The sequence below is a fragment of the Phoenix dactylifera genome, chromosome 11, assembly GCF_051530095.1.
Source record: "Phoenix dactylifera cultivar Ajwa chromosome 11, Ajwa_hap1_PhDact_Kaust_v1.1, whole genome shotgun sequence".
NCBI lineage: Eukaryota > Viridiplantae > Streptophyta > Magnoliopsida > Arecales > Arecaceae > Phoenix > Phoenix dactylifera.
In genome coordinates this window covers 651269-667753 of record NC_143200.1, presented here as the reverse complement: position 1 = coordinate 667753, position 16485 = coordinate 651269, and the positions used below count along the sequence as shown (strand labels likewise).

Here is a 16485-nt window from a genome sequence, read left to right as displayed (position 1 = left end):
GTTCATTCTTTTCCCCTGAAAGATGAGAGCTGAAGCTCTATTTCCTTCTTCATCTGGAGAAATTAACAGGTGACAGTCTTTAACAGGGAGTTTTAACTTTTAAGGTACGTGTATGTGAGTGAACGGCTCCCAGAGGGATGCATCATCTCTTGAAGGCTTTGTCGGGTGCAAAACCATGAAATATAGCAGAATGACAATGCTACTCTAATTGCATCTAAAGCTCATGAGAGCTGCATTATTGCCCAATGTTTGATATGCAAGGCGATAATACAGTGCTTGATTTGCAAGCCCACAGTAAAAACAATATGGCATATTGAAAGCAGAGAGCATATTGAAAGTTATCTTGAAATACTGGAAATTTCGATCGGAGATTCATACTGCTTGGCTCTGAAATCCAGAAAAATTGACGACGGAGAGATGTTTGGCTGCCTCGGGTTCAAAAGAATCAAATAACATGCTTTTTTTTGGGAGCACACAGAGACAAGATACTGCAAACTTCTCTCTTAATTCTGGGGGGGGGGGGGGGGGGGGGAAACTGAAGCAAAGGTGGGTTGTTCACGGGCTTCATGCTTTGAACATGCCCCCTGCCAAGTGGGAATTAACCCTTTTCCACCGTCTCCCCAATATCCAATGTTATCCGTTCCCACGGTATGTGTCCATGGCTTCCTGTTTCCGCTAAGCTGGGCGTGTTCTTGGAGTGATCCACTTGCATCTCTTAGAAGAGAGCGATCCAATTCCCCATTTTTCAGTCCTAACATGATATTCTGACATGTCTCCTAGTGAGATCAGAAGCTGCTCTGTACTCGAGGTGTTTGGCCTATCAGCTGCTTTGCTTATCCGTGGTTAGCGCATTGTTTCCCCTGTTTTGAGTTGTATTGAAGGCAGATTTTTTTCTTTTCTTTTTCAAAAATATTTTTCTTTCGCCAATAATGGTGAAGCTAAGTAGCATGCCAGTAGCCAACCAAATCCACATCCAATATAACGCACTATCAAGAAGCAAAATCCAGGATGGTTTAATTATTTTGACCGGTGTGGATCCATGATCCATACTTGAAATGGAGAAATTATACTCTATATTGCGTACACCATGTCAGCCATGCATGCATCTAATCATTTTTTTATATGTGGTTATGCTCCCCATGTCGCCGAAAATTAAGTAAGATGCGGACGAGAGGTCTCCTTTCTCCTCCTCATCGAGACAAGCAAACCCTAGGCTCTCTCTTTTTCACCCTCCCCTCTTACCTCTCCAACCAACCCTAGCCCTCTCTCTTTCATCTCTTCCTTTTCGAGGCTTTTCTATTTCCACCCCTTTCTCTCACCTCTTCGACCACCACTTTTCTGGTGGAGAAGAAAGCGTCGTGGATAGATAAGAATTCTAATCCTCTTCCGCGCCAACTCCTTCCAACCAACCCTCTTCCATCACGCCGAGATAAAAGGCAAGATATTGATGGCATTCAAAAAAACATTTCATGGAAGATAATGGTACTAATGCTGCTTTTCACCCTGCATTTTAAATAATTTGTTTGCTGCAATTTTGTGCATTCAAAAAAATATTTGATTGGATTTACTGATGCAAAACAAATAATAATGGTACATTTGATCTGATTTACTGAGATTAGATCCATCTTTGTTTCATCTTCTTATTGAAATTCAAGATGAAAAATGAAAACATGTTCCATTTTTCTCTAATTACCATGCCTTTTATCTTGTAATTGCAGTGAAGGGCACTTAAGAACATACGACAGAAGTTAAGCATATCATTGGCGTGGTGCACCGCCCCGTGGTGCACGTGCAGGATACGCGCTTCCCCCAAAATGGAGGAGAAAGTCTCAAGATTCCGCGTCTCCGCCGCTTCTGGGCCCCACGACCACGACGTGGATCTGACGTGCCGTTCTCACCCAATCGGATCTCCCGTTCCCATCCGCTGTTCGTCGTTTCGTTTCGTGCCCGTCTCGTAATCGCGCTGGAGAGACAGAGAGGCGGTTCGATCCCGAGAGAGAAGAGTAGAGACGGGCTCAAAGCTCCATTTTTTTAACCATGGGGAGCACCACCTGTACAACCCGTGGGCTCAACTGGCGCCTTCTCTCCCCTTCTCCTCTCGCCATAAATTCTCCTCCCCCTCGCCCATTCCTCCCATCATCATCGTCGTTCCTGGCCTTCTCGTCTTCGCCAAGTTATCTTGCTCTCCTACCCACGAAGACGAAGACTCCTCTTTTCTGGTATTCATTCTTTGATTCATCGATATATCTATTCACTAATTCGTCCTCTTCCTCTTGGTTTGATTTCATGTTTTTTTGCTTAATCTGTTGTTATTCGTCTGGTTTAGTTTTAAATCATCTTCTTCAATTCGTTGTAGCTCTTCCACTTCCTCAAGCAGCAAGGTAGATATTAGTTTTCTCCATCCCCTGTTTCTCCTTTTCGTTCAAGACTAATCGGATTTTTGCTTTTATTTTTTTCCTACTTTTTTTTTCGTTTGATTTTTTTTTTCTTTATTGCGTTTTGGCCTTCAAAATTGGATTTTTATTACGTTTTTACGGTAAAGATGGGATCTTTCTCCTGTTTTATTGTTAACTCTTTTTTTTTTTTTTGCCAATGCTTCGATATCTTCTCGGTTTCCCGTTTAATCTCGTTTTCTCCCTTGTTGATTATTTTTTCCTTGCAATATTTTTGTCTTCGAAGCTCGTACGCCAGATCAAGCAAGGAAGATATAAGAAATCGTTCTGTTTCCCGTTCTTCATCCACCATTTTACTATATCTTTTTCTCTCTCTTTTCAAAATTGTTTTTCTTTTACTTGTATTTCCTTTTAACGTAGGTTCTTTTTTCTTCATTTTTTTTTCTTTTCAAGGTTAGACTTTTTAACTTCTTTTCCGATTAAAAATCGTATGTTGCTCATATTTTTCTTACGGTTTTGATCTTTGGACACGTTGTAGGGATCCGGGTTGGGATCGTTTCTCGTAGGGAAGGCAAGAAAGGAAGAATAAGAGAAAGGGGAGGAAGGAGAGATGACGATCACTCCGTCGGTTCGGATATCCGATGGGAAGCTGGTCATCAGGGGCCACACGATCCTCTCCGGCGTTCCCGACGCAGTCGTCTCCACCTCCGCCGCCAGCTCCGGCCCTGTCGACGGCATCTTCCTCGGCGCCCAGTTCACCGAGCCCAGCTGCCGTCATGTCCTCCCTCTTGGAACCCTCAGGTAACCCACCGATCAACCATTAATTACTGTAAAAGAAAAGGATTTTTCCTTCTTTTCTTCATTGCTCTTCTCTTCAAATTTGTCAATTTCTTTGGTTCTTGTCGATTCACCAGGATAACCAATCGATTAACTATTAACTAGTGTTGAAAAAATAAAAAAAAAAATCCCGTCTTTCTGATTGTTTTGCTCTTCTCTGTGTTCAACTTTTATTGGATTGTGATCAAATTCCAGGGATGTTCGATTCATGGCGAGCTTTAGATTCAAGCTATGGTGGATGGCTCAAAAGATGGGGGACAAGGGGAGGGACATCCCCCATGAGACCCAATTCCTCCTCCTTGAATCCAAGGACGGCTCCCCCCTCGACGGTGAGGAGACAGTGTACACGGTCCTCCTCCCCCTCGTCGAGGGCCCCTTCCGTGCCTGCCTCCAGGGCAACCCCCGCGACGAGCTGGAGCTCTGCCTGGAGAGCGGCGACGCCGGCACCCGGTCAGCCACCTTCTCCCATGCCCTCTTCGTTGGCACCGCTGTCGCCGACCCCTTCGCCGCCATCTCTGGCGCCGTTGCTGCCGTCAAGCACCACCTCAAGACCTTCCGCCAGCGGCCCGAGAAGAAGCTCCCAGGCATCGTGGACTACTTTGGGTGGTGCACCTGGGACGCCTTCTACCAGGAGGTCACCCAGGAGGGTGTCGAGGCTGGCCTTCGCAGCCTCTCCGCCGGCGGTGTTCCCCCCAAGTTCGTCATCATCGATGATGGGTGGCAGTCGGTCGGCTCCGACGAGCCCCAAGAAGAATCAGGGAAGCCCAATTCTTTGCTCCGGCTGACCGGCATTAAGGAGAACAAGAAATTCCAGAGCATGGAGGACCCTGCGGCAGGGATCAAGACAGTTGTTGGGACGGCGAAGAACAATTATGGGCTCAAGTATGTCTACGTGTGGCATGCCATCACTGGTTACTGGGGAGGCGTGCGGCCTGGGGTGGAAGGGATGGAGGAGTATGGATCAAAGATGCAGTACCCGAAGATATCACCCGGGGTGGCGGAGAATGAGCCGTGGTTGACGACAGATGCCATTACCTTGCAGGGACTGGGGCTCGTCAACCCGAAGAGGGTGTACAAGTTCTACAATGAGCTGCACAGCTACTTGGCTGCGGCGGGGGTGGATGGGGTCAAGGTGGATGCCCAGTGCATCCTGGAGACCCTTGGGGCCGGGCTCGGTGGGAGGGTGGAGCTCACACAGCAGTACCACCAGGCCCTCGATGCATCGGTTGCCAAGAATTTCCCTGATAATGGCTGCATTGCATGCATGAGTCAGAGCACCGACGCCCTCTACCGGTGAGCCTTCATTGCCTTCTCTTCTGAATTATGATATGTTGGCGGCCGGTTTCTAATTGAAGTGGTCCTTTTGATGGTAAAAATGCAGCTCGAAGCAAACAGCGGTGGCGAGGGCATCGGATGACTTCTATCCGAGGGACCCTGTCTCGCATACCATTCACGTTGCCTCAGTGGCTTACAACAGTGTCTTCGTCAGCGAGTTCATGCTCCCTGATTGGGACATGTTCCATTCTCTCCACCCTGCAGCCGAATACCATGCCTCTGCTCGGGCAATCAGTGGCGGACCGATCTATGTCAGGTGGGAATTGGAACTCAATTTTGTCAGCAACTTAAAGTTGCATCTGTAGCAAAAATTAAGCTGAACTTCTACTTCTTTATCTAATATGTTTTCAAACTTTTGATCATACAGTGATGCTCCTGGAAAGCACAACTTCGAGTTGTTGAGGAAATTGGTCTTGCCCGATGGCACCATTCTTCGTGCTCGATTGCCTGGTCGTCCTACACAAGACTGCCTCTTCTCGGACCCAGCTCGTGATGGCGTTAGGTATACACTGATTACTCTTACTGTAAACTTGGTTTCATTCATCATGTCTTATTTCACATTTTACTATAAATTGATCTCTTTTGTCATGTGATCTTGGTTGAATGTATTGTTGAATTCTGATTATTTGCTTCGTTTGTTTAGCTTGCTCAAGATATGGAACATGAACAAATTCACCAGTGTCCTTGGTGTGTACAACTGCCAAGGTGCGGCATGGAGCTCGACAGAGAAGAAGAACATTTTCCACCATACTGGATCAGATGCTCTATCTTGTGCAGTGAAAGGAAGTGATGTTCATCTCATCTCGGAGGCTGCTACCGACCATGATTGGAATGGTGATTGTATTGTCTACCGCCACAGAGATGGCCAACTGGTGGTCCTTCCTCACGATGCAGTAATGCCCGTCTCATTGAAGGTTTTAGAACATGATATCTTCACCGTGTCCCCCATTAAGGTCTGTCAAATTCTTCCTTCCCTTACAGGTGCACTTTTGGGAACGGGGTTGGTCTATCATGCGACTCTTGGTTTCAGTTGTCTCGACATTTTTTAGGGCAAAGTACCATCTTCTGACTCCATATAATTGTAATGCAGGATTTGATACCTGGATTTAGATTTGCACCACTTGGTCTTGTGGACATGTTCAATGCTGGAGGAGCAGTTGATGGCCTCACATACCATATTTTGGGCGGTGCCAACATTTTAGAACTGGATTCCACGTTTTCAGGGGAGATGAATGGAGCCCCGATGAGCTCAATGGAGAATGGAAGTGGCGATGCTGTGGCCTTGATTTGCATGGAGGTCAGGGGATGTGGGAGATTAGGAGCTTACTGTTCGGTTGAACCGAGGAAGTGTATGTTGGGCTATGCGGATGCTGAGTTCTCTTATGATCCCTCATCTGGGTTTCTGACTCTCCAGTTAGAGAACATGCCTGAGGGCAACAAGGGAGTTCACAAAGTAGTGATTGAACTGTAGTCAGATGTTATGTTACATTCTTCTCTTAGGGAATACAAGTGCATTTCATTGGATTGATGAGATTCATTGGATGGGCAAAATTGATTGATTTATAGCTAATGGGGCATTCAGAGGGATTGCATTTAGATGCAAAATTCCCGCTTCTTCATTAACAATAGCTGGTGGCGTTGAGTCATTCTTTTCTTTGTAAATTAGAATATTTCTGTCAACTGCAAATGAAGTGGTGAAGAAAAAAGTACTTGTTCTTTTGTGGACTGAAGAATAGGTCACTACCTTTGTGCAGCATGACTCTTCTATGAACTTAAGTTGGCTTTCAACGCTGCAGAACTTGGTGGACTGGGTTGAGCATCCAAATCTAACCATCAAGGATGTCTTATTTGATCCAAGGTAATCTGAGGGAAGTATCACAAGAACAACCATCCTGGATCAGCAGGTTGGCAATGACACATCCTTGGCTGGGAAATAATGTCTTTTAACTCTCTATTATGATAGGAAGAAGTTATGATCAAATATTTTCAGCCCAGAAGATACCTAAGAGCATGAAGTTTAAGCTGCTGCTGCAGGCTTATATCAGTTAGCATGGTTCTTCCCGAAGAGTTTCTTCAATCATCTCATTAATGTTGGCCAGATAGGTGGTATGTTTTGTAGTCGTACTAGAAGGAGAGGGTAATGATGAAAAATTTCTTTTTTACATGAATTGCAATATCTTTCAATCGTTATATTTCTCTAGCTAGCAAGTAGAGACTCTGGGTTCGAATTTTCGATGATGCATTCCTAAGCATCGGAACCTTGATAATATAAATAGTGTAGTTGCCTTTCCTTCCTTTCTTTGTTTTTTTTTTTTTTTCAATGAATGATACAGAATCAACTGATGATGAGAAGTTGGCTTCCAACCTAACGGTTTAGGATGGGAATGTTAAATCCAAAATGAATTGATAGGTGAACATGATAATTCCCTAATCTGAAGGGGACTAGAGTCTCAGCAATTGAACAGTGCAACTCTAAGATTTTTAGAAGCTAAAAAGAAAGGTACGTTCGGTATAATAACAGTCAAAACATATAAATTGCTGAAGGACAGATCACATGTCAAATGAAAAAAGGAAAGAAAAAGATTGGATGAAGTGGATAAAATTAAACCTAAACTGACTCCAATAATCAAAATCGATATCTAAACCTAAGCCTTAAATGATCAAAGGACTAGAGAACATATGCCAGATTTGGATAAATTAAACGTAAGGATGGAAAGTTAATTTCAGAAAACCAATCCTTAATCCTTACATTTTACAATATTTATATTTAGGTCTCTGACTCATCTCTCTTATAATTTATTTGTAAGGACTTGAAAAAGAGTTGAGATCCTCTGCAATGCATGTTTTGTACCATAGAGAGCCGTCCCTGTTTGGATAGGCAATATGTTGTCTATCCTATAAATGGAAGGTTGTCCCTCAGATCTCAACCTACTATGTTTGGATGCCAACATGAGAGGCAACAACCATCCATTTCCGAGGTTGGCGGCTTGTTGCTTATCCAAAGATGCACAGCCTGCTGCAAAAACATGCATTTTAGAGGATCTGGACTCCTCGAAGAGAGCTCATCTCTTTGCTACCCTCATTCTTGTTGCTAGAATGCACCTTCCATCGTCCAATCCACTCCCATAGATTGGAGATAGAAGGTGACATATTTCTGAGTCACTGTAACAGCTTGCCTAACTACTGTACAGGAGAAGGCACTCTACTAGGAAACACACAGCTTTACTCCTGGCCAACCAGAGAAACTCACCCCTTGAGCACCAATAGAAAGATGTATACCAAGAACATTGCCTAACCCAAACTTCTTCCTTAGTGTGGACAGAGCATGTTGGAGGTCTTCATCATTACCAATGCCCATGCCAAAGCAACAAAGCAATCAACAGTAGGAAGACGGTCTAGAAAGAGATGCCAGAGGAAAAGCTGCAGCTTGGGAAAGCAATTCAACTTCCAACACCAGTTTGTGTTCATGTTAGGAGAGGAAGCAGAAGAAATTGAGCCAGCATCTCCCAAGCAAAGCTTGGTATTCCAAAAGCCCAGAGGAATAGGCAATTGTTATTGACTCCTTCATGCATTATTATATTGGCTGAACTCAATTTAGCCATGCATGTTTCCATATTCCTTTCTTATATATGTTATTCTTTTGGTCTTAGAGTTTGAGAAGAGTCATAAGCTTCATGCTTTCATATTGACACCGCGATCAAATTCACAATGGAGAAACTTGAGCTGATCCACTTAGCACGATCCAACCGAACACCAGCCGAGTGAGTCAACGGTATTTTGGGGCAGTCCTAATCTGATGAAGTTGGGTCGAACATTCTGAATACTGATCAGGCATGGGCCCAAAGATGTAGGTGTATAACATACTGCAGATATTTAGTAGCGATTCACAATAAGCTGGATGCAACACTGCTTTTTTTAAAAAAAATTATTTTTTTAAAAATATTTTATTTTTTTATTTTAAGTATATATTAAAAAAAGAAATACACTGCTATTTCTTGCTTCTTTTCTTCTTTTTTTTTGAAATGTTTTAGGAAAAATACACCACGCACGATGCTTAAGAAGATCATTTGGTGCGACCTTTATCGACATGGAATTTAGATGTCTAGGAAAAATGCCGATTCCTTAATTATAGGTTTTCGACACTCATTTCTCATTATATGATGGGGCGGCCGACCTTGCACATCAATGCTTGATCTAGATGGTTTGCTTGCCCTGCTAGTTTATGGGAGATTATGGATTGCCTCGCCGGACATGTATGACATTTATGTGCAGTTGTGCAAATGTGGAGGCCAAGGCAGCCGACAGACTTGCTCATACTGCTCGGGTGAAGGGAAGAGATGGGGACTAGTTTTGCAGGATTCCATTTTCTTGAATCACAACTTATGTCCTGTGATAGTTCTGAGCTTGTAGCTGAAAGATATAACTAGTGGCTGCAGGGATGGTCATTTCCAGATTACCCAAGAAATAAAAAAAAGCTAAATCATTAAGATTTAAGAGAAAAAAGAAAGAAAGAGAGAAGGAAAAAAGTAATAATGAGTTATAGATGAGTAGCAGTGTATCTTTTAGGGATTGCCTGAAGACGAATTTAGTGGGGATTGTGGACCTTGCATGATGTAACTCCTCCATACATTTCTGAGCTGTAGCAATGTTGACAATCCTGTCTGCTTCATGCGTCCTCATCAATAAACCAAACTCCTGCATGAGTGATGACTTGACTGCACCACCACAGCCTTCAGAGGATGGGCACCAGTTTTCCCCCACTTCTTTGTGTCGTTAACCGAGCCAACAAAACAACCACCTTGAGGCAGTACCATGGAGTACATCCCTCCGGGAATTTTCAGGTGGCCGAGGGAAAAGCATAAGGTGGCAAATGCAATGGCCATTCCGCTGCCTATTCAGAACAGAGAACATCGCATCATCAAGAGTCCATGCTCCCACAAAATCTGGCCTTACTTATGTTGGATTAATCCTCAAGGTCTCTCATGAAGCTTGCCACAGTTATACTCTACATGAGAATTTCACACTTTGGCCCATATTAAATTAAGGGGCCGACAGACCTACTCTTGTTGCCATTATAGGCAGGGACCTTACCGTGTGTTGAAGGACATGGCAGTTGGCCTTGGAAGCATTGTGCAATCATTTGAAGGGAGAAAGTGATGGGCAAGAATTTACGCCAAGTAAAGAATGCATGTCTCATCCTCTCTGCGAGGGAAAGAAACTTGAGAAAGAAAGTGAAGATTACCTCACGATTGAGCTTTGGAAGCAACTCATATATATGCGCATCCTAGTAGAAAACTCTTGATATATGACTTTGTCTACAGTCCAGCGGATCGATGCACCCATGCAGAGATTCCTGATTTGAAATTGGGAGGTGATTCCCAAAGTATTTAGAGCCAGGTAATTGAGCCAGTGAAATCAAGTTGAGAAGCAGCCAATGTGGGATGTGGATCTGCAGGTACGAACCCCCTCTCCTTAGCTCATGTTTTGCGAAGGTGATTCCAAGTTCGAGTCTCTTGGAAATAGGGTTAGGAAGTCAGGTGGTTAGAACAAGCCCACATTCACAAAAGAAGAGAAATCACCAAGTAGCTTTCAATGTCAACTTCACTATGAGATAGTAGAGTCATTCTTAAAAGCAAAGCCATCAGAGAGTAGTTATACACCATCTCTGTAACTTTTCTTGCGTTAGACTTATTTGTTACAGTATTAGATTTGGACTTTGCATGTGAGGAATATAAACGTCATGGCGTTCGAGAGGGGGAGGAGTTGGTGCTACAAGTGCAATTGGCATGGATGATGGTTTTAAACTAGACTGGCCATGCAATTGCAACATTAATTCGACATTCACTTGGAACTACTTTTAGAGTTCTTCATCTTGACCTGTTGCATCGCCTGATCGATCACTTCAACACGGCGAGACCGCAAGGTTGCGATGGAGAATGAATTATGAATGATGGAAGGGTTTTGAATGCTTCTTGTGATCCTTTATGCTTACCAATCTGCTCTACTGTTTATTTCAAAAAAATCTTTTGCTTTGCACTTAATTTAGCATTTCTCTAGTCTAATGAACTAGACAATGACTTCACACTACTCCTCTCTTTGGAGAAGGTTATTAGTATCGAATGGTGCATCCCCATATTTGGACTTCAATAGTTTATCTTTCACCAGCCTGCCAAACCACTGATCTTTGGTTCGGCCAAAAGAGAAACAACCTCAAATTTTGCTGCTAGGAGTCGGATTAAAAGCAGAAGTGCAAGAAGGGGCGTAACCAGTGATGGCCACCTTTAATTATAAGATGGGCAAGTAGTGGTCCTCCTTATAGTTTATTATATGGTAAGATGAGGAACATGCCAATCCATAGTTAAATGGCCTGTCCGCTAAAGCATAAACACCCATGTCGTGCTACATGACAAATATGGTTATCTTTCACTGTTCTGGCCATGAAGAGAATAACGTGCGCTTGCACAAGGAGAATAAGCTGTGCTGTCGTTTATGCCGCTTTACAGATGATGTGCTCCTTGGCCATTTTTCTAGTTGGAAATCAAAGTTACCAGAGAATGAGATTGCTTTGGCTTCTATATGTCCAGTCTCCTTTTCTGCTGCAATGTTCCTCCTGCCCCTCCTCTGCATGTATGCCTATTCAATCCTTAAATCTTAGAATCCTTTGTATGACTAAGAAGTAACTGAAAGAGAAGAAGCTAAAACCTAAAAGTAGGGTTAAGATGTAGCTCCATAGATTTTCTTTTAGATAATTTAATTTGACAAGATACAGAATGGCCATATGGTCGAACTTTTCGGGGAATTCGGTTCATTAAATAGGGTACACAAAGATTGATAGCTTAGTCATCTCGGTTGGCAATCAAGATGAAGGTGAAAGGATGCATCGATTAATCAAGAGAAAAGGAGAAAAGTGTTGAATGATTTTGCAAATGGCAAGATAATATATATTGAAATATTGTCTCATTCAAAATAATTTAGATAAAATCGCGTTATTGATTTTGGTATTCTTTTTTGAGAATAAATTGATATTCGATATTTTCTACTGATATCTCCAAATACGTGCGGTTGTCAAAACTGAGATAAAAGAAGTATATAATGTATGTATAAGTTACTAATAATATATATAAAGAAACTGCTCAGTGGACTAGCTAGAGTCTATATTTTCCTCACAAGCAAGAGTCAACTGCGAGAGGTGGATGGCATCTTTAATTTATCAACTGCGACATATAAGAGGATGCAAAAGTACCTATTTTGTTAAGCAAACATGCAACTGATTCCTTCTAGTTGGCACATGTGACTTGTTTAAGAACAATGACAAAATTTGGGACAAAATTATTAGTATTGTGCAAAAGAAGGGTATCATCTAAGTGCACTCAACACAAGTAAGATGGTAGTTTAACTCCTAGTTACCTAAATTAATTAAGAGTGAGCTCAAGAGAGGCTTGTGGTCGTCTGCTATGTACTCACTCGTACTAGTAGGATAGGATCTGATAATTTACGTGTCATTGAAAAGAAGCATGAGTCACAGAACAATCAGAGTAAGAGCACTTAGAAAGCTGGTGTAGGTACGGAATTTGTAAGAAATTCCTAATGAGTGCAGCATTTCCTTGTTACGAACTGTGGTTGAACTCCAAAACGACAATTTTACTAGCAAACTACTATTTATAAATAATTCCTTTAAATTATTGAGATTTTTGATTTGTCACATCACCTTTCCATTATAGATGTTTAAGTTAAATACCTAAACATTTCTAGTTGGAATGCTGACCTAGTGCAAGCCAGCACAAAGATATCTTGAACACAATTTAGCCAAGATATCATGTTCTCTATTCATTTAGACCAACTAGAAGAGAGCAATCATGGAGTCCTCCAACAAGCCAACATAAAGAAATGTTAAACATATCTTACCCAAGAAAACATGTTCTCCGTTTACTTAGCCCAATTAGGAGAGTGTAATAATGGACTCATCAAGATTAGCAAAATAAACAAAGAGAGAAAAAGATTTACCTATAGTGGCCATGAAAAGATTTAGAATAACATAGTGGGGGCTAAGGTTGAGTTGATTGCAAGGTGTTAAATCATACGAATGATGAGCATTGACCAAGCTAGGTCCAACAAATTGCATGTCCTTTAAATCACTAAAATTTCAAAGCTTTTTAAAAATATTTGACAAGAATATTTAGATTTTTTAAAGCCAAAGACATGTTAATAAAATCTAGAACGCACCACATTAGGCCAACCTATGCCACGACATGCTACACACCTCCTAAGCAAAAAATAGTCATATGGTTGTTGACAAATCAAATTCACATGGCCCCAAATTTTTGTTGAAGTTGTTGGTAAATTAAATCGACAAACCCAGCTATTGGTGTCGGGTGTGGGACAATAGAATATTATAAGGCTCAGGAGGCCTAAAATATCTCTCCTAAAATCATTTTTAACAAGAAAAAAATGTTACAAAATACTGGTTACCATATAATATTATCAAGCACTACGCCATATTGGTATTAAGTAATATTTCAAAAACTCAAACTTAAAAGTTATATTGAATAATTATCACAATATAATAGCATCCGTAAAGTTTCAGAAACCTTTCATCATATAAAATTTTAAATAATTATTATTTACTACTATTATTATTTATCTAACTAAAATAATTTTAATTCAGATTTTTATACATGGCAGAAAAAAAAAACTTCTTTCATCCTGTGAACAATGACTTAAGCAAAAAGCAAACAAGATACCAATTTATTGTTATTGCCTATTATTATTCAGTTGCAGACCTAAACTGATTGAATAACCGTTACTATTTTTATTATATAAGGAAATAGTGATCTGCTTTTAAAAAAAAAACGCGGAAGAGCACAAAACCGTTATAACGGCCGTTAATTAGTACCTTAGGCCGGACCTCGAGTCGGGTGCTCCGCGCGCGCCGAACCAAGCCGAAGTGTCTGCCACTTCCGCCCGACCACTCGACCTCCGTCCGAAATAAACGGAGTGAGATTTCACACCTCTCTTTCTCTCTCTTCATCTTTCTAAATAAAGAGGGCAAAGTTGTGGGCCCCCGGGCCCACCCTCACATGCCCCCATGTGTCGGCCGGCGGTGGTGGCTCCAACGTAACGTGGGAGGTGAGCAGATCCACCTAAAACCTTTGTTTGTTCCTAATACAAAGCAAGTAATTGTTTATTAGTTACTTAATGGAGCAAGAGAGGGTCTTTAATTAATTAATAGTTAAGCAACGGAAAAGGTTAATTGTGGGTCAGAGCGATGTTCCCCTTCCGGCCCACCGTCGCCGTCTGATCCGGCTGCCGCGTTGGAGGTATCAACACCCTCGCAATCCATGAGCTTTCTTCTTTGTGTATGGTTGTGTGCGTTGAGTTCCCGAGGGATCTGACAGCGTCCGACTTCCGCTGCGCACGGATTTCCGAGGTGGGGGAGTGGAGGAACTCTGGAAAACTGAGAAGGCCTCGAGATTTGTGCATGGGATGGAATGCGTGTTTGTTGCCAAGAATAATACATGCTAAATTCTGCCAGCCTCATACATCTTCTTCTTCTCCTGTACATTAATTATGTACTCCTCTAGCTTTGCAGCTAATCAAAGGTGCACCTTCCCCCAATGTCTTAGCAAGATCCATGTCTACTTGACATCATTAGTATTGGATGTGCAATTCGATGGATCGGATTGGATCAAGTTTGTTTTCCAAGTCATCTTTGAGTGGAGCCCGGGATTTAATCGAACTAGGTTGAATCTAAGTCAGCATTAGCCTAAATCTCAAGTTTGATTAAGTCTCCCCTGTAAGTTTTGTTCCAATAGGATCTTGATTTAGGACACTCATTTTTTCAAGCAAGATTTTCTACTAGAAGCTAATTATGCTCTTTAGAAGTTGCTTGGATTCATCTCTATTGGATTAGGATCTTGTGCCAGCATCGGACTAGGACACGCGACTTGCATGCTTGCACTTTAGGTTGGATCAAGTTCGAATTGGGAAAATTGAATCAGAATGCACTTATTACCTAGTACTGTGAGATTTTATAATTTCATATTTAATGTTTGATAGGACAAAGTGTGCTCTGCTGTAACGTTGTATAAACGTGGAGGCTCACATGAGAGCATGCTGGATTTGTTTATCTGGCCTCCTCTCAGCCACTGCTACAGCCAACAAATTAACCCCACTTTGCACTTGATAATTCTCATAAAACAAGTTGATAATGTCGGCACTCTTATTACTAAAGTCTCCCTTGATGACCCAAAAGTCTTCCATCACCTTTCTAATGGTGCAACCTTTTTTTTTCTTTAATTAAAAAAAAAGCTCTATGTGTGTAGTGTATGCCTTCTTTTTTTTTTTTAATAGGAAGAAAAGGGAGCTGAGTTCGGTTCAGGCCTAAATTCTTCTCGGGATTGGTTCCTTAGTTTTCACCCAACCCCACGAACCCCTTCCCCTACCTCTCCTCGTCTATAAATAGACCTCTCCTCTTCCCTTCGTCCAAGCCTATCCAACCTTGGCCTTAAGCCATAACTTCCGTTCTTCCTCCGCTTCTCAACCTCTCTCTCTCTCCCTCTCTCTCTCTCTGGCCCTCTTTGTAGTCTTCCACAGCTTTCTTGAACTGCATCCATCCTTGTATGCTAGGTGCTTTGAGTTGCAGTTCAATAAAGCTGTGGGAAATTACAGAGCGAGACCAATGAAGAAGAAGTTCTGAAGGCTCTCAGTTCTATTCATCTCCTTTGTTAAGAAGTAGTGTTCCATGCTCCTCTCTCTCTCTCTCTCACACACACACACACACGCACACGCAGTCCCTCACACACACATCTTTTCTTTCAGATCTATCCATGTTTGGGAGAATTCCAAACACATGCTGGAATTAAATAATTATTAGATCTCATTTCATCTGTTGTTCCATCGGTCCTTGGATGGGGCATGTGTGCAGTTCTGGATGTTTTGTCTTGTTGAAGGATGGGGGCATCTCTTTCATGATGAAAGAAAGAAAAGATGCCCTCATGATGAAACTTCAAATCAAAACCTTTTTCTTTCCCTTCCAAATTCTAATTATTCTTCTTGCTCCTTATACTTCATGTGCAGCTGATGGGAATTTATTCATGGATCTCTCTTTTGGGAGAGTTTATCTTCCATCAAAACTACCGAGGTAAAGAAAGATTTCCTAAAATAGCCATACAATCACGTACTTGCAGCAGTGCACTGATCTTTTTTTTTTTGCCTTTCTTTCTCTCTATTTTTTGTTTTTTGCGTGAGTGTGTGTAATAAATTATTATTTACTGACATGGATTCCTGTCTTCTCACACAGTTATAATTCTTGGACTATCTGATGGTTTTAACCATCTAATCAAAGCTATCAAAGAGAACAATCCCAAACCAGATATCTACTACAAAGGCAATCATATGGAATATGGGACATCCATCTCTCTTTCAGCGATGAGGCCAGATGAATCATTTTTCCACTCCCTTGTTTTTGATACAGAAGTGCTTATTGGCCTTCTTTAAGTTCAGAAGGGTTTGCTCACAATTGTGCTTTGTAACCAATGTATACTTGTCAAAAGTTTTGTGAATTCTAAATGCTACAATGTGTATCATGGGCGAATGTTCTTCAAATTTTCACTTAATTGTGCACCATGTATTGAAAATTTGGGACATTGTTTGGTGACTCAATGTGTGTGGAAGGTAGCTAAGCATGCTAAAATAACATAATGGCCAAGTTCAGATACTATGAAGATCGAAGATTGTTTTGGTTCAGAATGAATTTTGACAACGAAATCAGAATATAAAAATGCACATCATCTGTCTCCATCTTGCTATTTATATCTATGTCATCACAAGCCTTTAGTAAGAAAGGTTGGTTGATTGTAGTATTAACCTAAAAAGAGAAGAAGCTTTCCTAGATCTATCTCCACGGCCGCTATCCATGAAT

General features: G+C 41.7%; 1 protein-coding gene and 1 long non-coding RNA gene across 4 annotated transcripts; both read left to right on the top strand.

Annotated features, from left to right (window-relative positions):
* The first annotated feature begins 1763 nt into the window (after nt 1-1763).
* On the top strand, nt 1764-6727 carry LOC103710122 (putative galactinol--sucrose galactosyltransferase 6). 3 transcript variants are annotated; one of them, XM_088706281.1, is made up of 8 exons: nt 1764-2219; nt 2327-2381; nt 2932-3194; nt 3426-4523; nt 4612-4821; nt 4933-5067; nt 5209-5518; nt 5656-6727. In XM_088706281.1, exons 3-8 carry the CDS (start codon nt 3004-3006, stop codon nt 6034-6036), a joined length of 2325 nt encoding a protein of 774 aa, XP_088562407.1. In that variant the 5' UTR covers nt 1764-2219; nt 2327-2381; nt 2932-3003; the 3' UTR covers nt 6037-6727. The 3 variants fall into 3 exon arrangements, with proteins under 3 accessions (XP_088562407.1, XP_088562405.1, XP_088562406.1); XM_088706279.2 differs by lacking the exon at nt 2327-2381; XM_088706280.2 differs by lacking the exon at nt 1764-2219 and having other exon boundaries at nt 2227-2381.
* Nucleotides 6728-15025: 8298 nt separating this feature from the next.
* LOC103710121 (uncharacterized) lies at nt 15026-16175 on the top strand. Its single transcript, XR_001879630.4, has 3 exons — nt 15026-15296; nt 15642-15705; nt 15865-16175. It is a non-coding gene; the product is annotated as an uncharacterized LOC103710121 (long non-coding RNA).
* The last annotated feature ends 310 nt before the right edge of the window (nt 16176-16485 follow it).